Here is a 24,416-nt window from a genome sequence, read left to right as displayed (position 1 = left end):
TTCCAGGGGATCCCTAGGTGGCTCAGCAGTTTAGCACCTGCCTTCGGCCCAGGGCGTGATCCTGGAGACCCGGGATCGAGTCCCACATCGGGCTCCCTGCATGGAGCCTGCTTCTCCCTCTGCCTGTGTCTTTGCCTCTCTCTCTCTCTCTCTCTCTCATGAATAAATAAATAAAATCTTTAAAAAAAAAGTATTTTTTTCCTTTGCCTGATGGGTACATCTGACATTAAAGTTCAGCCAATGATCAGTGACCTTGTGGTGACCACTGTAGATTCTGAGCAATAAAGGGCACAATCGTTATATTCCTGGAGCTCACATTCTAGGGGGAAAGGCCCGGTGAGGCCCATCTAAATAATCTGGGAAGTAATTTGGCAGAAAGTAATTGAGGAAGTAATTTGAGAAGTAATTGCATTTGAGAAGTACTCGAGAAAGATTTTGACAGGTTGCCCAGATGGGTGTGAATTGAAGGCTGATCCCTGGTTTGATCTGAGCACAGATCATGGGTGGAAATCCATATTGTCAGGCACTTCTTTTTCTTTAAGATTTATTTATTTATTTATTCATTCAGAGAGAGAGAGGGAGCGAGGCAGAGACACAGGCAGAGGGAGAAGCAGGCTCCATGCAGAGAGTCCAACTCAGGACTTGATCCCAGGTCTCCAGGATCACACCTCGGGTGGCAGGTCGCGCCACACCGCTGCACCACCAGGGGCTGCCCAAACACTTATTTTTCATAAGTATTCCAAGCACATGTCTGTGCTCTCTGTGTACTGAAAAACATTCCAGACCAGAAAACAGCAGACTTCCCACAACTGGCATAGAGATAATTGCTCTGCATTTTGTGGCCCCAGTGACATATCTTGTGATGGTCCCTAAATTCTCCCGAAGGGGCAGGTGTCTGTCAGGTGGTAATGAGAACATCTGTCCATTAGTCCCCACTGCACCCCCGGCAAGCTCTTGGACTCACTGGCCCTTCTTCTCTCCAGCCTCTGCGGCTCTGTGAGCCCCTGCACTCCATTCTGCTGACCATGTGCGAGAACCAGCCTAGCAGGCGGCTGCCCTTGCAGTCGGTTCTGGAAGCTTGTCGGGTTCATCGGGAAGAAATGGCTGTCTACCCAGCCTCTGCCAATGTCCACGTTCGACAGCTGGCCACCTTAGTACTGAGCACCATCTCCAAGGTCAGTGTCTACCTGTGCTTCCCAACCCAGCAGCCACCAGCTACAGGTAGTTGTTGACATTTAAATTAGCTAAATTATAGTCAATTGAAATGAAATAAAATAAAATATTCAATTCCCCTGTCACACCCACCACATTTCAAGTGCTCGGTAGCCACATGTAGCTAGTGATGACCATTCTGGACAGGGTAGATACAGAACAATCTCATCATTGCAGTTCTGTTGGGCAGTGCTGGTGAAGACCTTTGGGGGGCCCAGATTTCTAATGTGGCTGAGACTCTTGGGATCTTTCAAAGAGACTCTTTATATAAAAACAATTGTGTTTATAACCCACGAGTAGCTCATCTATCAAAATTTGACTAAGCCTTGTGTAAGGAGCCTTCCCTGTCTGTGCCTACAGCCCCCGGCTCCTCCCTTCCTCTGATGTCTTGTATCTGCAGAGAGTCCCCTTGTTGCACCTGTTACACCGTGTTGCTTGCTGCCCTGTGTGCTCCCCACTGCCTAGGAGGAGGCTGGCACATAGTAGGCATTTGGCTTAGGTCGGATTCCCTTGAAGCAAAGCCAGAAATGGCGAAGCTTATACATATTATTATTATTATTATTATTATTTAAGATTTATTTCTTTTAGAAAAGGAGAGAGAGCGAGCGAGTGAGTGCATGAGTGAGATGGGCAGAGGGAAAGGAAGAGAGAATCTTAAGCAAACCCCACATTGAGTGCGGAACCTGATGGGGGATTGATCTCATGACCCTGAGATCACGATAAGAATAAAAACGAAGAGCCGAATGCTTAACCTATGGCACCACACAGGTGCCCTTATGCATGTTATTTATTGGGGAAGTGCCCCTAGGAGAGGGGGAATGATGAAAGGAGGACAGGGTGGTTGACAAGCCCAGCCACGAGGTGGAGACAGCCTCAGCCTGGCCCCATGGAGGGTGGGGTGGGAGTTCTGGGGCAGGAATTGTGTCGGGGTTGGGCCCCTTGAGGCTGGGGCAATGCTGGGACTGGGGAGAGGCCAGTGAGGTGTGTGGGATATAAACACATGGAGGTCTGGATTTGAGAGGAACCAGAGGTAGGCAGGGCTGGAGACTGGCTGGGTGGCCGTGCACTTGCCCAAGGTGCAGGCTGGAGAACTGAGACCAAGCCTAATGCAGGGCCATGTGGATGGAGGAGGGGACAGTTGGGGGTGGATGCTGCCTCTAGCCAGTCAGAAAATGCTTCTCACATCCTGTTCCCCTTGGATCCCTTCTGTCTTGGCATCTGAACATGTTGCTCCTATTCATTGAGCCAGAGGAGCTACAATGAAGCACAAATCACACGGTGAGGTCGGGGAGAAACAAGAGAATGTGATATAGTGTTGTATCAGAGAGATGCCAGTAAGGTGATGAGGGAAGGTGACAGAAGGGACACTGCCCTCTGCCTTGAGGGCAGACATGGAGAGGTTTGGAAGTGGAGAGAACATAGCTTTGCATCTTAGAGGCTCAGAGGAGCTCAGCGGGGGGGGGGGGGTCCTAGGCGGTAGGGGGAGCACAGGAACAAAGGCACAACTCTGTAGGAGTACACTTGTTCTGGGGGAGGGGAGTGAATTACATCTAGGGTGCACGTGCGGGGTGGAGTCTGGAGCACGTCTGGTGCCAGAGCACCTTGTTAGGCTCTCACTGTGTAGGACAGACACTTCCGAACTGACTTAATCTGACAGCCAGTCTGTGTCTATATAAACGTCCCCTCTCGACTTTTGGGATGCACTTGACCTTCAGGTGGAGAGCAGAGTTGTGAAAGAAAGCTCCCCTATGCAGCAGGACAGAAGCTACCTGCTCAGGAATAGGCTGCATCAGGAGAGCTACGAGAACCCAGCAGCATGGGCCCTGGAGCGTCTGCACCCTTGCAGAGGTGGGTACAGCATCCCAGGCATTCCCATTGTTTCCTGTCCTGAGTGGACTGGACGATTCCATGCTGTGGCAGCCGAGAAAACCCATGCAAGCTTCGCTCTTCCACGGAGCCCCCAGAGAGAAAGGGCTGTGTCCTGAGGAAAGCTTCATCTGAAGATATTATTTATATCAAACATAAACTCCTTTTTTAGAGTTTTAAGTGTCCGAGTTGATAAAACAAATTTCAACACACAGCATAAGAAAAAGAGGTTTTTTTTAATTAGTGTCTAGGTGGAGCAGAAGAAAAGCAATCTTTAAGAGACTGTTTTTGTTCTTGCTCCAGTTGTGTTAAAGGAATGGATTTTAGAATACTCTTCAAATCTTCCACTGTTCTCTACTCTTCAACTGAATCTGAGCATTAAGGAGGGCACGTGATGTAATAAGCACTGGCTGTTATATGCAACTGATGAATCGCTAAACTTTACCTCTGAAACTAATAATACAGTATATGTTAGCCAGCTTGAATTTAAATAAGGAATTAAAAACAATGTTATTGTTTGCTGTCTCTGAAGCAAGGCACTCTGCCACTAGGTTTTATCTTTCTTCATCCTCCTCCAAAAAAAATAAAAATAAAAAAGCTCCCTTGACTATAACTGTCATTTCCATTTCTCCCATGAGCAAACAGACTCAGAGAGGGTAAGTTTGCCAAAGTTACACAGCTGATATCCACACTTCAGTCTGCTTGATTCAAGAAAGCCATGCTTTTCGCCTCTTCCGTGCCCTCCACTGTGCTGTTTGGTTAGTTTCAGAAAGAAGCACAGAGACACAGAGCTCCCTGGTGCCTGGGCTGAGCACCCCAGCACACAGTCATCACAGCCTCGCTGTCAGCAGGTAAGCAGCAAGCTGTACGGTGTGTGGACCATTCGTGTGGGGACTGCTGTATCTTGCTTCTTTACTGATTACTGATGTGAAACCTTTTGCTTCTCCAGAAAAAGCTGATCCTTTTCCATTGGAAGGTGAAAAAACAACACATTTAAGCTGATACACAGCCAAGGGGTGATGGGGACTGTATGGCAGCTGTGCTGTCGGGCCATTCTGTCTCCTCTGGGAATTGAGTTCAGGCTTAGTTATGTAAAACAACATGTTTCCACATTGTTGTGATTACCTGTTGCCTCACAAGGCAGCATAATGACCACAAAATATAGTGCCTAAAAATAATGGTTTAGGGGCACTTGGGTGGCTCGTCGGTTAAGCGACTGCCTCTGGCTGATGTCATGATCCTGGGATGGAGCCCTGAGTCGGGCTCCCAACTCACAGGGGCGCCTGCTTCTCTCCCTCTGCCTCTGCCATTCCTCCCCCCACCCCCAGTTCGTGCTCTTTCTCTCTATCTCTGTCTGTCAAATAAATAAATACATACAATAGATACCACCTCACACCAGTGAGAATGGGGCAAATTAACAAGGCAGGAAACAACAAATGTTGGAGAGGATGTGGAGAAAGGGGAACCCTCTTGCACTGTTGGTGGGAATGTGAACTGGTACAGCCACTCTGGAAAACTGTGTGGAGGTTCCTCAAAGAGTTAAAAATAGACCTGCCCTACGACCCAGCAATTGCACTGTTGGGGATTTACCCCAAAGATACAGATGCAATGAAACGCCGGGACACCTGCACCCCCATGTTTCTAGCAGCAATGTCCACAATAGCTGGAAGGAGCCTCGGTGTCCATCGAAAGATGAATGGATAAAGAATGGATAAAGAAGATGCGGTTTATGTATACAATGGAATATTCCTCAGCCATTAGAAACGACAAATACCCACCATTTGCTTCGACATGGAAAGAACTGAAAGGTATTACGCTGAGTGAAGTAAGTCAGTCGGAGAAGGACAAACATTATATGTTCTCATTCATTTGGGGAATATAAATAATAGTGAAAGGGAATATAAGGGAAGGGAGAAGAAATGTGTGGGAAATATCAGAAAGGGAGAACATAAAGACTGCTAACTCTGGGAAACGAACTAGAGATGATGGAAGGGGAGGAGGGTGGGGGGTGGGAGTGAATGGGTGACAGGCACTGGGGGTTATTCTGTATGTTGGTAAATTGAACACCAATAAAAAATAAATTTAAAAAATGGTTTATTTAACTCTTGATTGTGTAAGTTTGGAAATTAAAAAAAGGTTGTGCTCAGCTGGGAGGTTCTTCTGGACTTTGCTGGATGCCCTCATGCATCTGTGATCAGCTGTAGCTTCACCTCTGGGGGTGGCGGGCTATTATCTGGGGGAGCACTGGCTCATCACCAGCAGGCTAGCCTGGGATTATTCTCAAGATGATGGCAGAGTTGAGAGAGAGAGAGAGAGAGAGAGAGAAAGGAAGGAACAGAGGGAGAGAGATGCAGAGTGCTTGGATCAGGGAAAAGAAGTGGTTGGTTTTAGAATCAGTCAAACATAGATGCTTAGATCTGCTAAAAATCCACATGAGACTATATCTTCCCACATCTGGAACATTAGGAATTTTGAATCTTGTGTATTTATTTCTTTGCATATTGATATTTTGTCCTTCTCTGGTTCAGCCAAGGGCTGTGGTGATACTTGATGTCACATACACACCTGAGGCCTTGACAAGATGCTGTAGGGTTCATCTCATAGTGATTTTTCCTGCTATTTAAAACTCTATTCTCTTTTTTCTCCATGAAAATAGCTTTCTTTCTGTTTCCATAAATAATGTACTTTTTTTTTTAAACCGAGAAAACGTTTTGAACAATATCTAAAATTCCAAGCAGGAAAGACAGAACCTCCAGTGACCCTATCAAGGTGTTCAGGAGCTGAAGTCATAGGACCTCTGTGTCCTGAGCACAGTGATGCTGTGCTCATTGTGAAGCAGTGTTGTGGGGCAGGGAGGAAATGGACTGTGGCCTTCCACCTCAAACCCCACCCCACTCCTGTGGCTCTGCAGATTTAGTGGCCTCATTGGAAAAGTGGATACAGTAATTCTCCACATAGGCTTGGGGCAAAGGTAAAGTAGTGGACACACCTTGTCCAGCTGAGCACCTGCGTGTGGTGGGCTGTTTCCATTGTTCATCATCTCTCCCTTTCTTGACCACTGGCTAGTGCTCTTCCAATTGACGTTCCCCAAGAGCTTCAGGATAGACAGTGGTTAAGCTCCAGTTCCACTCTCTCTGTGGCAGCAGAAACCCCACAGCCAGCAACTCCTACTCAAAGGGCTTTTTTTGCAAAGAAAAGGAAAGGTGAGCAAAAGAAGACCAAAGGACATTCTCCAAAGAGGTTTGAGAGGGGAGCTATGTGTGGCTGACACAGTAGTTGAAAATGGGCAGGGTCTTCTGGGGGGTGGGTAGGCTCCTTGGGCTAAAATTTACAGAATTAAACTAAAACCAACTTGAAATTTGCAATCTGGGGCAATAGGAGTTTATCAAGTGGGCTTGTGGTAGCAGACACTGTATAGGATAGAAGGTTGAAGATGTCAGGTCCCACCACTCAGGATGTTCATAACTATCAATGTGGGGTGGTGGCAAAACAAGGTATGTGATAAGAGGGCCCAATGTACTTGGAAGGTGCCTTCTGGGCAGGCAAAAGGCGGGAGCAAAGGTATGGGTGGGGCAGAGGAAGAGAGATTCCCCGTTGCACTTGGTACAGAGGGTAATAGGGTTGGGGTGAGTGTGTGGAGTAGAGGCTGTGGAGTACTTAGGCATCCTGCACTGGCTGTGATGTCCAGGCTGACAGGAGGGACAGATGTCCGGTGGCCCCTGCAGTGTGCTCATGCTTCTGGGGACCCTGTCTCCTTGTGAGCAGGTTGGTCTCTACTGAGGGTCTACCCTGCTAAGCGCATGCTAGAGGGTGAGATCAGGGAAGGTCTCAGGGTGCACCTGCTGCCAGAAGCAGCTCTGCCATCAGCCAGCAGAGCCACTTCCAATGTTTAGAAGACATCCTTCCTTGAACAACACTGACATTAGCTGAAAAACTGTTTTAGTGACCATACAAGCCCTCAGTGACCGCGAGGGGATTAGGGTCCCCTGGGGCAGGGATGAGCGCCTGCAGGGCAGGCTGTTAACCCAGGAGGCTGTCCTTGCCAGGTGTTCGGCCTGTGCCTCTGTTTTCCTTTGGGAACATCAGACCTAGATGCCCCCAGAAAGTCTTTGTCTGTCTGTCACAGAGATATTTGCTTAAAGCTCCTTAACCAATTGGAGATGAGTTGAGCCTACAGTAGCCTCAGGACGTCCTCCGCGTTGTGGCTCTGGGCTCCCACACTTCCCAGTGTCCCCCACTGCCCTCTGAGGCCCCTCTCAGGTTCTCGTGAGCTTGCAGGGCATATACACAGGGTCAGGGAGTAGGATTTTTTTTTTGCCTTCTTTGGTTTTTCTTCATGATCACTCACTTAGGATGCTGCCACTGGAGATTCTTTCAGTACACAAGTTATGCACTGGCTGGCCTTTTGAAACAGGAGTCTGGTTGTTTGGTTCCCTTGAGGGGCACATTAGTAGGCCCCACCCAGTCCTAACACTCTCTGGTGTTAGATTTGGGAGAGTTTCCCAACCTCTTGGGCCTCCATGTCCTGCCAAATGGGTTGAGAATATGCACCCCATAGGATGATGGCTGGGTCTAACTAATGACAGGTATGAAAGTACTTCCCCATCACAAGTATGGTACGAAAAATGTGAAATTGGGAATAGCTGTCCATGCATGTTATTGATTCAACATACAGAGCTAGAAAAATGTCTCATCTAATCTAAATCTAAAGCTATTTTTACTTTAAAAGGTCTCTGGCATATAACATATATTTGTATCATATAATGTGTTTTATAATTTTCATACATACCAAAGATTAGGTAATGATGTGAGAATTATGACACATATAATGAAGGGGACCCCCAACTTAATAGCTAGGACATCACCAAGAATCCTGTACCTGCTGTTAAGACATCTGCTTTGAGATGCCCAGCTTAAGCTGGGGCTTCAGCCCAGTTAAACCCCTTTTCCCTGAAGCCTGTTTCCTGCAGACTCTGGGGAAGGGAGAATGGGTAGGGGAGGAGGGGAGGGGAAGCTTAGTCCCAGAGCTGGGGGTGACCAGACCCCCTGGAATGTGACTTCTCTCCTGTACCACGAGTGACTCTGGGTTTTTGCCAGTTCTCTATGCCGGAGTTCGTCTTGCTGGCTGGAGAGGCCCCGGTGATTTTGCATCTGGCTGGTTCGATTGTGGTAAGTGCTGGGTTAACTGGGCAGAGGTGGAGGGTGCTGAGCCAACCATCCTGCTGGGCAGGCCTGGAGGCCTCTTGACTACTGACTAGGGCCTCAGGCTGGGAGGGCCCCGGGGGGGTTCTCGCTCTCTCCTCCAGACTGCTGCTGCAGCCCTCTGCCAAGCTGCACCCCAGCTCCTGGTCCTCCAGCTCTTCCTCTTCTCCTTGAATGGGCCATTCTGGGTGGCTGAGCGGTGGCAGCTGTGGTCAGGGTGGGGCTGTGGAGACAGATAGATCTGAAATTAATCTAAGGAGGGTGAAGCGAGAAGGCAGACCGCCGCTCATCTTTGCACGTGACTCTGCTGACCAATGTCTGATTCAGAGCAATCCCCTTAGCCTGTCTCTTCACTGGATCTGTACCTACCTCTATTCCTTCTTCTGTGTTGTCCCTGGAGGGATAGATTCAGAGAGATAACACCTGGATCCATGATTGAGGACCCTGACCCGCTTGAGCCCTCCCAGAAGGTGGAGCCTGAGGGGCAGCTGGGATTTCATCAAAGGAGAGGCATCTAGACCTGCCTCCCAGCCTTCACGGTCTCTGTGGAGCCTGGCAGAGAGTGTGGATTTGAGTCTAGTTCTGCTTCTTACTAACTTTGGCACCTGTCCCTTGCAATCCTTGCCACCCCTTACTACTAACAGGTCCCCTCACTGTCTCTGAAACACATCTCTCCACTGTTGTATACGAATGCTAATGTACATATCTCTTAGGTTGTTTGTCATTAAGTGATACAATACATATAAAGTGTTTAGCACAGTAGAGAGCCCACAGCAAAGACTCCATCATATCTTGTAGTTATTTTTACAATTGATACTATTTATTGTTTTCAGACCAAAAAAGGGAAATCCTATTTGGCTCTCAGGGAGCTCTGTGTAGTGCTGTTGAGTAGTCAGTGTCTGGAGGTGAAATGTGACATTATGTCAACAGCAGGAGCAATCTTCAGTGCTGTCATGTCCTTCATCAACCTTGGAGAGCTCACCTACTTTGGCTTGGCTTACATGAAAGGTAAGTGGCTCCTGGGTAGCCCATAGCTGGCCTGGTGCTTCATATAACCCAAATATCTGGGTATCTGGACACTATTCCTTCGAAAAAAATTGCTTGAGGTAGGGATGCTTCATCTTGCACATTTAGACCATCAGCTAGCATGGAAAATGCTTCAAGTGCTCATTGCAGAGTGTCAAGGAAGTGCAGAAGATTATATTGGAATCGTGTGTGTAAGATGGTGTGGGTTTCTGCAATGTGCTGGGTCTGGTTGATCAATCTCAAAGCATTGATGTCAGATAAGTGAATGTTGAAAGCATTTCCATGTAGGTGGGAATATGAAATGGGGCAGCCACGTGGAAAACAGTATGGTGGTTCCTCAAAAAGTTAAACACAGATTTACTACATGATCTGGCAATTCCACTTTTGTGCGCACGCCCCACATAATCAATAGCAGGGTCTTTTTTTAAAAATTTATGATAGTCACACACACAGAGAGAGAGAGAGGCAGAGACACAGGCAGAGGGAGAAGCAGGCTCCATGCACCGGGAGCCCGACGTGGGATTTGATCCCGGGTCTCCAGGATCGGCCCTGGGCCAAAGGCAGGCGCTAAACCGCTGCGCCACCCAGGGATCCCAATAGCAGGTTCTTCAAGAGAGATTTTTATACCTATGTTTGTAAGAACATTGTTCAGAATAGCTGAAATGTGTAAGCAACAGACGTGTCCATTGACAGATGAATGTGTATGCAAAACGTGGTCTATATACATAATGGAATGTTATTCCACATTAAAAAAGGAAGGAAATTGGGAAGGCTGGGTGGCTCAGCGGTTAAGCGTCTGCCTTCGGCTCAGGGCGTGATCTTGGAGTCCTGGGATCGAGTCCCACATCAGGCTCCTCACAGGTAGCCTGGTTCTCCCTCTACCTATGTCTCTGCCTGTCTCTCTCTGTGTGTCTTTCATGAATAAATAAATAAAATCTTTTTTTTTAAAAAAAAGGAAGGACATTCTGGCATATGCTACAATATGGATGAACCTGGAGGATGTTGTGCCAAGTGAAACAAAACAGTTGCAAAAAGACAAATATTGTATGACTCCACCTGTGTGAGGTACCTTGAATAGTCAAAATCATAGGGACATAAAGTAGGATGGTGGTTGCCAGGGGCTGGGTGGAGGGGCCTGGGGAGGTATGGTTCAATAGGTTTAGAATTGCCATTCTACAAGATGAAGAATTCTGGGGCTGGATGGCAACAGCAGTGTTAATATACTTAATAGTACTGAGCTGTACATTTAACTATGGTCAAGATGATAAATATGTTATTATGTATATTTGACCACAATAAAAAATTTGAAAAAAATTCCATCTAATCATACAGGACTGATGGAAAATCAGCACCTCACCCTGGAGCCTAAGTTAAGAATTCATTATAAAGATGCTGAAGGAAAGCCTTCTTCCTTTTCCCCCCATCTCTGCCCTTCCATTAAGAGACTCCTATTTCCATCTCCACAAATATGCCTTGCTGTTGCTGAAGCCCTTTAACTTCTGTGTGGGATAATGGCAAGGAGGCAGAGTTGGGATCATATGGGCTTTCAGGTTCACCCCGGGCTCTGCCAGCTGATCTTGCTTAGGAGTCCTAATCTCGGTGTTCTACTCTCTAATCCCCAATGGGAGGAGCCTGGGGGTTATTCAGTGTGCCATGGGTGGGGGTAAGCTGGGGGTAGGGTGGGGGTATCCTCTCCCCAAGGCTCTCCACAGAACTCCAAAAGAGCCCTCTCCTTTTTTTAAAAAAAAATTATTGGAGTTCAATTCGCCAACATATAGCATAACACCCAGGGCTCATCCTGCCAAGTGCCCCCCTCAGTGCCCATCACCCAGTCCCCCCAACCCCCTGCCCAACTCCCTTTCCACCATCCCTTGTTCATTTCGCAGAGTTAGGTGTCTCTCATGTTTTGTCACCCTCACTGATATTTCCCACTCATTATTTGTTTCCCCTTTATTCCCTTTCACTAATTTTTATATTCCCCAAATGAATTAGACCATATAATGTTTGTCCTCCTCCAATTGACTTACTTCACTCAGCATAATACCCTCCAGTTCCATCCACGTTGAAGCAAATGATGGGTATTTGTCATTTCTAATGGCTGAGGAATATTCCATTGTATACATAGACCACATCTTCTTTATCCATTCATCTTTTGATGGACACGAGGCTCCTTCCACAGTTTGGCTATTGTGGACATTGCTGCTATAAACATCGGGGTGCAGGTGTCCTGGCGTTTCATTGCATCTGTATCTTTGGGGTAAATCCCCAACAGTGCAATTGCTGGGTCGTAGGGCAGGTCTATTTTTAACTCTTTGAGGAACCTCCACACAGTTTTCCAGAGTGGCTGCACCAGTTCACATTCCCACCAACAGTGTAAGAGGGTTCCCTTTTCTCCACATCCCCTCCAACATTTGTGGTTTCCTGCCTTGTTAATTTTCCCCATTCTCACTGGTGTGAGGTGGTACCTCATTGTGGTTTTGATTTGTATTTCCCTGATGGCAAGTGATGCAGAGCATTTTCTCATGTGCGTGTTGGCCATGTCTATGTCTTCCTCTGTGAGATTTCTGTTCATGTCTTTTACCCATTTCATGATTGGATTGTTTGTTTCTTTGGTGTTGAGTTTAAGAAGTTCTTTATAGATCTTGGAAACTAGCCCTTTATCTGATACGTCATTTGCAAATATCTTCTCCCATTCTGTAGGTTGTCTTTTAGTTTTGTTGACTGTATCCTTTGCTGTGCAAAAGCTTCTTATCTGGATGAAGTCCCAATAGTTCATTTTTGCTTTTGTTTCTCTTGCCTTCATAGTTGTATCTTGCAAGAAGTTGCTGTGGCCAAGTTATAAAAAGGGTGTTGTCTGTGTTCTACTATAGGATTTTGATGGAATCCTGTCTCACATTTAGATCTTTCATCCATTTTGAGTTTATCTTTGTGTCTGGTGCAAGAGAGTGGTCTAGTTTCACTCTTCTGCATGTGGATGTCCAATTTTCCCAGCACCATTTATTGAAGAGACTGTCTTTCTTCCAGGGGATAGTCTTTCCTGCTTTGTCGAATATTAGTTGACCATAAAATTGAGGGTCCACTTCTGGGTTCTCTATTCTGTTCCATTGATCTATGTGTCTGTTTCTGTGCCAGTAGCACACTGTCTTGATGACCACAGCTTTGTAGGACAACCTGAAATCTGGCATTGTGATGCCCCCAGCCATGGTTTTCTTTTTTAAAATTCCCCTGGCTATTCGGGGTCTTTTCTGATTCCACACAAATCTTAAAATGATTTGTTCTAACTCTCTGAAGAAAGTCCATGGTATTTTGATAGGGATTGCATTAAATGTGTAAATTGCCCTGGGTAACATTGACATTTTCACAATATTAATTCTGCCAACCCATGAGCATGGAATATTTTTCCATCTCTTTGTGTCTTCCTCAGTTTCTTTCAGAAGTGTTCTGTAGTTGTTAGGGTATAGATCCTTTACCTCTTTGGTTAGGTTTATTCCTAGATATCTTAATGCTTTTGGGTGCAATTGTAAATGGGATTGACTCCTTAATTTCTCTTTCTTCAGTCTCATTGTTAGTGTATAGAAATGCCACTGACTTCTGGGCATTGATTTTGTATCCTGCCACGCTACCAAATTGCTGTATGAGTTCTAGCAATCTTGGGGTGGAGGCTTTTGGGTTTTCTATGTAGACCATCATGTCATCGGCAAAGAGGGAGAGTTTGACTTATTCTTTGCCAATTTGAATGCCTTTAATGTCTTTTTGTTGTCTGATTGCTGAGGCTAGGACTTCCAGTACTATGTTGAATAGCAGTGGTGAGAGTGGACATCCCTGTCTTGTTCCTGATCTTAGGGAAAAGGCTCCCAGTGCTTCCCCATTGAAAATGATATTTGCTGTGGGCTTTTTGTAGATGGCTTTTAAGATGTTGAGGAATGTTCCCTCTATCCCTATACTCTGAAGAGTTTTGATCAGGAATGGATGCTGTACTTTGTCAAATGCTTTCTCTGCATCTAATGAGAGGATCATATGGTTCTTGTTTTTTCTCTTGCTGATCTGATCAATCACATAGATTGCTTTACGAGTGTTGAACCAGCCTTGCTTCCGGGGATAAATCCCACTTGGTCGTGGTGAATAATCTTCTTAACTTACTGTTGGATCCTATTGGCTAGCAAAAGAGCCCTCTCCTAAATAAAAAAGAACAATCTCTCTATGCTTTGATATGATGGACTGACCTTTGCCACATCTTTTGTAAAATGTGAATAGTAGAATCTTTAGGAAACATCATATTTTTTACATAAATTTATTTTTTATTGGTGTTCAATTTGCCAACATATAGAATAACACCCAGTGCTCATTTTTATTGATCTGTAACATGCATCCTACAGAAAGCCAGTGTACTTGTGCTGAGTCCAACTTGCCCTTATCTGAGGCTGCTTTCTCCCAGTCAGGTGTTCATCCTGGACCCTTCCATGTGGACATAGTAGAACTACTTACCTGGGGTGTCCTGGGTAAATCATTCAGAAGTCACCAGTCTGGGGTTTGGAAATAACCCACCTGGGAGGTTTTGCTAGCCAAACTGTAATGGAGACCTGCCTACATCTTGGGGAGAAGTGGTCCTAAGGGAAGATTTAGTTGTTGTGGGGAATCAGATTCAGCAACAAGAGCTGAAGGCAGAGGGGCAGAGGTCTGGGTGCTGCATGGTGAAGACTATTTGAACTTCTCTGGGAAGCTCCTTCTGTCTCCCTAGCATGCTAGCTTTTGAGAGAAAAGGCTGGTTATCACTTAACAGGTCTGCTAACTATAACTTGGCACAACTCCTGTGCCCAGGCAACCTCCTGTTGTGTGACTCTGGGCTGAGAGGGTGAAGCCTGGAGAAGGGTATGGATGGGGCAGAGCAGGGTTGGGGCAGGGAGTGGGAGGGGGTCCGGCTTCACCTTGAAGAGGGCAGAGGGGCAGAGGCAGTGCCTGCAGTGGCAGGGGCTGGTTCATCCTTCCTCATAGAGGTGCTGATGTCCTGAGCTTGGATTGGAGCCTCCAAGATGGCCACATTCAGGTCAGAAGGCAAAGGTGACTCCACTCATGCCCTGTCTTCATTTGCTGGGGCTGCTAAAACAAAATATCATGGACTAAGTGGCTTAAACAACAGATCTTTATTTCTCACAGTTCTGAAGACTGGGAAGTCTGAGATCAGGGTTGGAGCGTGGTTAGATTTGGGGTTCTGGTCCTGGCTTGCAAGTGGCCACCTTCTCATGGTGTCCTTACATGACAGAGAGAGTGAGCCCTGGTCTCTTCCTCTTACCACACTAATCCCATCATGGGAGCCCCACAATAAATCTAATTACCTCCCAGAGGCTGCACCTTACCCCCACTATTTTGGGGGTAAGAACTTTGGGGAGGTGCAAACATTCAATCCATATTATGCCAATGCCTGGGGAAGATTTGGGGATGGTCCAGTTGAGGCTAATGGCTTGGCACACAGCAGGAACGGAATGAATACTCATTCATCTGTTTTTCACTTTATCTGCATATGGCGGTAGCTGAAAAGCAGCTCTTAAGTGACATCTTCTCTGAGATTAATAATCACATTCCTCCTCTTGATGCTGAGTTTCTCTTCTTTGACTCTCTCCTCTTTGTCTTTGACTTCTGGCCCCTCACAGACCCAGAAAAGGTCCTGTGGTGCCAGGTGTCCAGAGGACTTACTTCCTGCTCTCTCCTGCCCTCAGATGTCTCTTGTTTGACATTCTGGGCAGAGTTCAGGGCTGTGGGTCTAAAGGGGTGGTGCCTCTCTGACTGCTTTTCCCTCTCTACTTTTATTTCAGGGAAAGAGTTCTTTTTCTTGGACAATGAAACCAGGTTGTGCAAAATAGCCCCTGAAGGTTGGAGTGAACAGCCCCAGAAGAAGACCTCCTTGAATACCTTCACACTCTTTCTGAGGATAAAGTTCTTTATCAGTTGCTGTGCACAGCTCCAGTGAGTGCTCCAGAATTCTTCATTTTTTCCTTAAGGGACCTGTGTATGTGCTGGCTGACATTAGAGTTATAAATAATGGGTAGCAAGTGCTGGGTGAATTGTAAATTACGTATAAATAACAAGTGTCATCATGGTTGAGCTTGTTGATTAGATTTCAACATGACAGAAAAGGGGCAAATCAGAGTTTGGGCCCTGACAAAAATGAGAACTTGCCCTTTTGTTTCAAACACGGCACACTCAAAGTCAAAGTTCTCCCCTGGCCCCAGTATGAGCCTTCCTCAGCAACCCAGTGATCAGGATTGAGGAAAGCGTTATGTGTGACTATGGAGTTGGGTCATGGCCTCTTTATTCTTTTGCTTACTAAAAACATCATCTGAACATAGTTTTCTCACTTGAACTGCAGCAGCAAACATCTCTGTGGGTGTTGTGTCAAGTGCCTGGCACAGAGTACCCTTCAACTCATGGCAGATGGCATGATGTGTATAAAGGAAACCATACTCCTCTTACTGACATTGCATTCTGGGTTCTGTTGGCTTGTATCCCATCTTTTGTCCCTTCCCTGCTTCCCAGACTGAGAAAACCCTCTGGTTTTAGTATTCTTCTCCCCACCTCCCACCTCCACAGCATTCCAGCGGCCCTTATTCCTGCATTTCTTTCCCAGGCACAGCCAGACAAGGCATCAATTTTATCTGCAGCTTCGGAAAGACATTCTGGAGGAGAAGCTGTACTGCAATGATGAGACACTGCTGCAGCTGGCGGTCCTTGCCTTGCAGGCTGAATTTGGCAATTACCCCGAGGAGGTAGGGGTGGACACCTGCGGCCTGTGGTGGGGTCATTGGAGAAGCAGTTATAGGAAAAGGGAGAACTATTAGACATAGGGAGACAGACTTTGAGAAGCGTTTTCAGCATCTACCACTAAGATTGAGGTAAATGGTATCCATCCATCCACCCATCCACCCAGCCAGCCATCTAATCCAACAAGCTTTCATTGACTGTTTTTACTAGGCTGTGGAGAAGACAAAGATGAACAAGTTAAATATATACATTGTAATGTAATTCAAACTAAGGTTTCTCCTAAAAACAATAATTTACTCAATTATTGACTTCCCATCATCATCATCCTTACCAACAGTAATAGACAACCTTTATTAAGAGATCACTCTGTACTTAGCATTGACCTAGATATTTTCCACTCAATCCTCACAGCACTGCCATTACTCACATTTTGTGGAAGAACAATCTGAGACTCATGTGGCTAGAGAATGGTAAAGTCTAAATTTGAGCCTAGATGTATCTGACTCCTAGGCCAGTGCTTATTCTGCTGGGCACGCTGCCTCTCAAAATCTCTAATCTTTTTGGCCAAGCCCTGCCATGCAGCAGAATCACACATACGTTTCTTTGATTAAATTTCCCTGTGATGGTTCTGTGTTACAGTCCTCAGGGACTTATAGAGTCTACTGGTTATTATTTATTTATTTATTTTTCTTTACTGGTTGTTTAATTTGCAGATACATCAAAGTTGGGAGGGATTTTTTTTTAAATAATAAATTTATTTTTTATTGGTGTTCAGTTTGCCAGCATACAGAATAACACCCAGTGCTCATCCCGTCAAGTGCCCCCCTCAGTGCCCATCACCCATTCACCCCCACCCCCCGCCCTCCTCCCCTTCCACCACCCCTACTTCATTTCCCAGAGTTAGGAGTCTTTATGTTCTGTCTCCCTTTCTGATATTTCCTACCCATTTCTTCTCCCTTCCCTTCTATTCCCTTTCACTATCATTTATATTCCCCAAATGAATGAGAACATATAATGTTTGTCCTTCTCCGATTGACTTATTTCACTGGATGTTATTAATATCTTCACTTACTTAAGATTCAAAATAGGTACACCAGGCAGGAAAGAGGGACCAGCCAGGTGAGCTGTTACAGAGAGTAGGGCAACTTTGTTCTGAGTTCACAAAGCCTCCACCCATGTTCCAGATGAGTGGAAAGGGGCTTGGCAGTAGACCTCAACTGAGCCCAAGTCATGAGACTCAGAAGTGTGACATACTGTCCAAATGTGGAGTCTGCATCAGTAGAAGTGGGAGGGAAGACTGAGGAAGGTTGGGCTCCCCACCAGCCCACTGGGCTTTATCTTGACGGATTTTGCCATTGCCATATGACAAAAGCTGGGTGCCTCTAGGAAGTGCTTAACTCCCAGAAGATATACTCAAGAGAGGACCTGAGGACTACGTGAAGGAAAGTGAAAGGTTTAATCCCTATGCCCCTGAGCCTTTGCATGCTTTCCCAGCAGTGTTTGCACATCCATTGCCACCTTACCCACCCTCCAAGGCCAACCCCAGCCACACAAATTTCCTGGCCTCTTTACAAGTAGAAGGGACCCTCCTTCCACCTTCTGGTGTTTTTTGACATCTCCTTTACACCCCTTGGCCAGGAGAAGTGATGATTCAGTGCTGTCTTGATAACAAGTGACAGAAAATTCAGCTTAGATTGGCTTGAATAAAACATGTAACTCACTGTCTTGCAATTCTGAAGTATTCAGGTCCTCTCTACCCTTCTAGTCCTTTTACTTGCTTACTCAGTAGCTTCTTCTTGTCTACTTTTAGCCACCAGGACTGGGGTCCTAACCATGTCTAGGGCTTGCTGGGTGTAGGGTACTCAAATGACATCAGCAGGACTTGGGCTTCCTGCATCTCTAGGCCATGTTCTCTGCAGATTCGCATTCAGTGGCTTCTGGACTCTATCCTCTAGGTTGCAGCCTTACACCAAAGAGAGAAGGGATCTCTCTCTCTCTCTCTCTCTCTCTCTCTCTCTCTCTCAGTAATGCCATGGAAATCCTGTAGTTCTGTCTCATTGGTTCTGATAAAGTCATATGTCTACTCAAGCCAATCACTGTACAGGGAGCTACCATGCTCTGATTAGTTAGATTTGAGTTATATGGCCACCCTGAGAACCAGGGTAGAGTTCACACTATGAAGATGCGAGGAGACTGAGAGGGAGAAAGGATGCCTTCTGCTTCCAGAAAGAGAGGGAATGGTTGTGCATAGCTAAAAATATATGTCTACCACCAGGGAGCACTTAGTGGTCCATGATGCTACATCCTTGGCGAACAAAGGAGCTGTGTTTGGCTGAAGTTCTGAGTTGGCTGGGGTCATTTGGGTCTGGCTTTGTGTTATGGATGAAGTATGCTCCTTTATGATTTATATGTTGAAGTTCTAACCCCTAGTACTCAGAATGTGGCTGTATTTGGAGATGGGGTCTTAAAGAGGCAGTTATGTCAAAATGAGGCTTTCTGGTTTTATCTTAATCCAGTCTGATCGGAGTCCCTGTACAAAGAGATTGGGACCCACAGAAAGACACCAGGAGCACAGGAGAGAGAGACGGTGTGAGGACTCAGGGAGAAGAAGGCAGTCTGCAAGCCAAGGGGAGGGGCCTCAGAAGAAACCAACCCTGCCCACACTTGATCTTGGATTTCTAGCCTCTGGAACTATGAGAGGATAAGTTTCTGTCATTGTCTTAAATGACAGCTTGTGGTATGTGTTATGGCAGCCCCAGCAAATATGGGAGGCCATATAACTCAAATCTAACTAATCAGAGCATGGCAGCTCCCTGTACAGTGATTGGCTTGAGTAGACATATGACTTTATCAGAACCAATGAGACAGAACTACAGGATTTCCATGGCATTACTGAGAGAGAGAGAGAGAGAGAGAGAGAGAGAGAGAGAGAGAGAGAGAGAAAGCCCTTCTCTCTTTGGTGTAAGGCTGCAACCTAGAGGGTAGAGTCCAGAAGCCACTGAATGTGAACCTGCAGAGAACATGGCCTAGACATGCAGATATACCTGGAATCTGGGAAGGAGAAGCTGTAGCCACTGCCAAGTGTAGATGCCTCGAAGAGACTCTGATCAATGTTCTTCATCCTCACACAGTGTGGGGCGGAGAGGGCAAGGTGTGTGACCTTTGTCACAGCTTGCCTGCTTCGTCTCAGTAACCGGGTTTAAGAGCAAGGACAATATCAAAAGCTGCTTGAGAACAGTGGCTTTCCAATGTTCTGTGCCATGCCCATGAGAGAGAGAGAGAAAGAGAGAGAGATGATAACACAATCCACACACATATGTAGCTAGAACAGAATTGAGGCAAAAACTTAGGCAATAAGATGCACCCTTTATATATGTGATACACACTGGTATTTCCTATTCTATTGTAGTTAACTTTAAAAATGCTACCTATGAATCATTAGCTCACTAATGTGCTACAAGCCGCAATTTGAAAAAACACTTTTTTGACTATGCCAGAACCATTTTGCTTTCCTCCCAGTCCATCTTCAGAAGGTGTTGCTATGCCCAGAGTCTTCCAAGGCCCTCCTTATGCCTTCACTTTGCTGCATTTTTCTTCATAGCATTTACCACTGCCTGGCATGGTATACATGTTTATTTACCGGCCATCTTCCACCTCCAGCTCCTTCTCCAGATCCTGTGGAGCCTCAACCTCTCTCACTGCCATGGACGAGAGTGGTTCCAGGACACTCTCTGCTGTCCCCACATGGCCCCCAAAGGCAGATCTACTCCTTTTCCTTTGTAGGTGTAAAGGCAACAGATTACACAAACCCACTCATTTGGGCCCTTACTCCCTCAATCCTCATTTATGGAGAGCCCGTTCCATGTTTGGTATCATCTAAGCCCTATGTCAACCCTGCAAAGCTGGTGTTATTTCCACCTGAGGCTGAGAAAAATTGCAGCTCTGTGAAGTTGGGTAAGGTACTGAGAGCCCAGCCAGGACTCACTTTGCAGGGCCTGGCTTCGTTGTGTGCCAGGCACTGTGGTGGGCTCATCAGAGCGTTTTGGGAGACCCAGACAGGAAGACCTGTCCCTGTGTCTGTGTCGTTGAGCGGGCAGGAGAGGAGGGCTCCAGCATTGTCACTGCAGCCCTAGCTGAAGTGGCCTGGAGGCTGGACAGCACTGCAAGCCAGATCTGGAACAAACCTTATGTGCCCCCCCAAGGGGCTTGTATTTTGTTTGATAAATGGTTCTGGTGCTAGGAGAAAAAAATTAATTTGGAAACCACTGTAGTGAAAGACTGGGACCCATTGAAGAATTCTAAGCAGGGAAGTGACATGATTACATTTGCATTTTAAAGAGGGAGACAAAGACATTTTGGTATAAAAATAAATCTCCTTAATCACATCTTGTGGCGGAACAGCTTTCCTCATGGTGAGCTCCCTTCTAGCCTCTGATTGCCTGTGGGGATTTTATGCAGGTGCAAACAGTGCCACATTTGAGTTGCATTCTGCTTTCCCACTTTATGGCAGATGTCTTCCTGTGGCCTTCCTAATAATAATTCAGGATGGTTACACGGTGCGCCTTACCTGGGTGGACCTTTGCTCACCTTTCCATCCTCTCACTGTTGGGCATCACCTGGAAGTGCCGTGTAAATGGTAATATTGTTACTATTGTTCCCATTGCCTCTGATCTTCCTCTTTTTATGAGTGACATGGAAATACATGTTTGTGTTAGGGCTTTTTAGTTCCATATTGACGTCTTCTCTTGGACATAGTCCTAGCACCTCCCACCAAAATGGTACATGCGTTCCAGCTGATGAACCCGCATCAACGCATCACTGTCCATCACTGTTTTTTCCATCAGAAAGTGTGTGGTCTTTTCAGATTGACGTCTTTCACTTAATATGCACTTAAGTCTCCCCCATGTCTTTTGTCTTTCGTGGTTTGGTAGCTCGTTTCCTTTTAGTGTTGAATAATACTTTGTTGTCTGGATGTACTACAGTTTCTTTATCCACTTACCTACTGGAGGAATCTTTTGCTTTCAAGTTTTAGCAATTATGAATGAAGTTGCTATAAGCATCTACGTGCAGGCTTCTGTGTGGGCATGATTTCAGCTCCTTTGGTTCAATACCAAGAAGCATGATGGCTGGATCCTATGGTAAGACTATGTTTGGAAGACCAATTATCTTCTAAAGTAGCTGCACCATTTTGCATTCCCACTGGTAGTAGGTGAGAGTTCCTGTTGCTCCACATCCACACCAGCACTTGGTGTTGCCAGTGTTTTGGATTGGGGCCATGTTAATGGCATTCTGAAGGCTTTTTTAGGCAGAAGATTGCTGGGCAATTTCTTTCTGCTTGTGTCTGAGTCGAGCCCAGAACTGGCATGGGCTAACTCTCAGCTGAGGATTCTTAGTCCATGGCTACATGGGGACAGGTCTGTGCCACACCAGGAGATGGGGATGAAGTGGGTGATGTGCTCTTCTCTTCAGATCTCCCCAACAGGCCGACCTGTCCATCCCCAGCCCTGAGAAGGCAAGATCCTTACAGCTCCCAGCTGCCTTCCTCACAGGTAGTTGCCCTCAGCTATGGGGTAATGTCTTGCCTAAGTTTAAGCTGGGAGGGGCTGCCAGTGACCAGGAATTAGGAATCAGGAATACAAGGACAGGGTCAGCTTTCTCTGACAAGTTCTGCCTTCCTCATTCCTACAGTGGTCCCCAAGACCAGCCCCCCCCCAAAGCTTCTGCATACCTTTCTTTTTTTAAAGATTTTTATTATTTATTTATTCATGAGAGACACACAGAGGGAGAGAGAGAGGCAGAGACACAGGCAGAGGGAGAAGCAGGCTCCATGCGGGGAGCCCGACGTGGGACTCCATCCTGCGACTCCAGGCTGAAGGCGGCGCTAAACCGCTGAGCCACCTGGGCTGCCCTCTGCATACCTTTCTGCTTCATGGTCTATATCAGGGAACTGTGCACTGGGTGGTGAGTGGCACTGACCTAGCTGCTTGTGCTGGGGTGGCAGCCTCAGGTTCCCGAAAGAGCAGGCTGGTTGGAGGTTCAGGCTTGAGGTGAGGTGGGGTTGACAGATCTTTCTTGTTCACAGGACAACTGCTTAATCCCCTTCATGTGGAGAGATGGTGGCACAGCCAAGACTTCCTTTGTAAGAGGGGACGGTATAATAGGAGCACAAGCAGACAGAAATGCTAAATAAATAAAAAGAACCAAAGTGTTGGGGCCAGGGTTTTGCTGTGCCTTTCAAGAACTGGTGTGGCATCATGGGATGTGTGAGGACTTTGAGTGACTGAATCTTTTTTTTTTTAAAGATTTTATTTATTTATTCATTCATGAGAGACACAGAAAGAGAGAGAGGCAGAGACACAGGCAGAGGGAGAAGCAGGCTCCATGCAGGGAGCCCAACATGGGACTTGATCCTGGGACTCCAGGATCACACCCTGGGCCGAAGGCAGGCGCTAAACTGCTGAGCCACCCAGGGATCCCCTGGGTGACTGAATCTTGTTTCTGTCACTAAGTGGTGTGATCTTGGCCCTGTTGAATGACTTCCTTCCTCGTTCATTTTGTTCATCTTGCAAATGGTACTAATAATATCATCCTCATAGGATTACTGTGGGATTGAAGGAGCTAATGTGTTCTGAGGACCGCCTGGCATACAGAAGGGTCTCAAAGACAGGTGGCTCCTCTTATCTCCCTTCTACTCATATCATATGGTTTAGGCCAACTTCTAATACAGTAGAAAATACTATCCGAGGTGGGTACTTCAAGGGGACATCCTTGCCCTGGGGCCCTACCTGGGGTTTGGAATGCAGACAAGCTTCTCTTGTGCTCAGAGTCCTATAGAAGGCTTCTTGGTTATGCCATTTTTCTTCTGCATCTTCCCAGCAGAAAGAGAATAAAGCCTATTTTCGGGTTGAGGATTACATCCCTGCAAGTTTGATCAAGAGGATGACTGCTCTCCAGGTCCAAGTTGAAGTCTCAGAGATGCACTGTCTCAGTCCTGTGCTCTGGGGAGAGGATGCTGAGTTGGAGTTCTTGAGGGTAAGACTTCTGGTCTCCTGGTGGGGGGAGTGTTGTTGTTTAAGGGCACACAGCCAGCCCTTCCCTCTGGAGCTTTCTCTGGGGGGCCAGATATGCTCTGACCCACATGGAGGTATGATCAAGGGATTTGAGACCAAGGAGAGGCTTCTGGAAGCAGGTGGCATTGGAAATGATCCCCCCAAATGGGTAGGATTTAGTGGGCTGAGTGGGTATCGCTGAGCCTTTCTTTAGCCATAGAATTCACAGTCACTTTCCTCTAAGTGAGGAGATCACATTTCTCAGAGAGACATATGGGACAGCTACCCCAAACTGGGGTATGAGACAAAAGCAAAACCATTGGAAGACCTTAAGTTTCCAGCCTTCCAGGCAACTGTTCTCAGCACAGCACAGATGGTATGGTCCATGCAGCTAGGTATAGCTCTGGTCCACACTCTGCTCAGCCCTCAAGTGTAAGCAGTGGCATTTCAGTCCCCCATATTGGTGGGCACACACATAGCCTAGGATGAAGAGCTTTGCACACCTCACAACTTACCTGCTCTGGGCCAGGTGCTTCATGGAATGGAGACAGAAAGGACATGCTCCTTGCCCCCAGAGTATCTTGTCTCCTGGAGAGGACAGACAGGTACCAGAGTCGTGCAGAGTATGCTGTGTGATGAGAACAATAACAATATGTCAGGATAGGAGGGACTGCCACTCCGCCTGTGTAGATGGAGCTAGGGGCCCTCAGTTCCCCGGGGTAGGATACCTGGCTGGCCTTTAGAGCTGAGGAGGAATTTCAAAACAAGCTCCAGATTTGTACATTTCTCTGTACAAAAGTTTCCCAAGATGGATAGGAAATGTATCCGTGTTTTTGGCCTTTAATAGAGATGGACATTTGGAAGCAGAACTGTCCAGAGGAGATCTGGCCTTTCTTTTTGGTCTGCCACTTGGCAGATGGTAATACCTCACCCATGTAAACTTACAAACACTTCATTTGAGAAGCCCTGGTGGAAAGGTGCTCACTGCTTTCTATATTCCAGTCTTCGCCCATGTTCTTTGTCTAGAGGATGCAGCCTTCCTTTGATGAGGGGCGAGTGGACTCCTCAAAGCCATGAGCACACGTCTGATGGAAGGTGGAGGCAGAACCACAGAATCTGTGGGGAGGCCAAGGACTTGAGCCAATGGAGGCCTCTCTGGGCCCAAAGATGCCCACCTGCTCACCCCTCCCCAGGCTCTCTGTGTCCCTCCTTCTCCTGGTTGAATGATGAAAATTGGTTGTGAAGGAAGCCACCATCTCATAATAGAAATACAGTGAGATTTTGTTTTGTCGAATAGATTTGACT

At 46.6% G+C, this 24,416-nt stretch overlaps 1 protein-coding gene across 1 annotated transcript in view; it reads left to right on the top strand.

The window, feature by feature from the left end:
- The window catches only part of FRMPD2 (FERM and PDZ domain containing 2), a 112,682-nt gene that overhangs the window by 37,844 nt on the left and 50,422 nt on the right, over nt 1–24,416 (top strand). Inside the window, 10 exon segments of the mRNA XM_049103128.1 lie at nt 984–1,175; nt 2,928–3,060; nt 3,842–3,929; nt 6,145–6,259; nt 6,261–6,281; nt 8,176–8,247; nt 9,114–9,288; nt 15,117–15,267; nt 15,929–16,067; nt 22,939–23,094. Of these exon segments, the coding sequence (XP_048959085.1) occupies nt 984–1,175; nt 2,928–3,060; nt 3,842–3,929; nt 6,145–6,259; nt 6,261–6,281; nt 8,176–8,247; nt 9,114–9,288; nt 15,117–15,267; nt 15,929–16,067; nt 22,939–23,094 (1,242 nt within the window).

Source organism: Canis lupus, chromosome 28 (genome assembly GCF_003254725.2).
Source record: "Canis lupus dingo isolate Sandy chromosome 28, ASM325472v2, whole genome shotgun sequence".
NCBI lineage: Eukaryota > Metazoa > Chordata > Mammalia > Carnivora > Canidae > Canis > Canis lupus.
The sequence above is the reverse complement of the archived record's forward strand: the minus strand, read 5'-3'. Positions and strand labels throughout refer to the sequence as shown.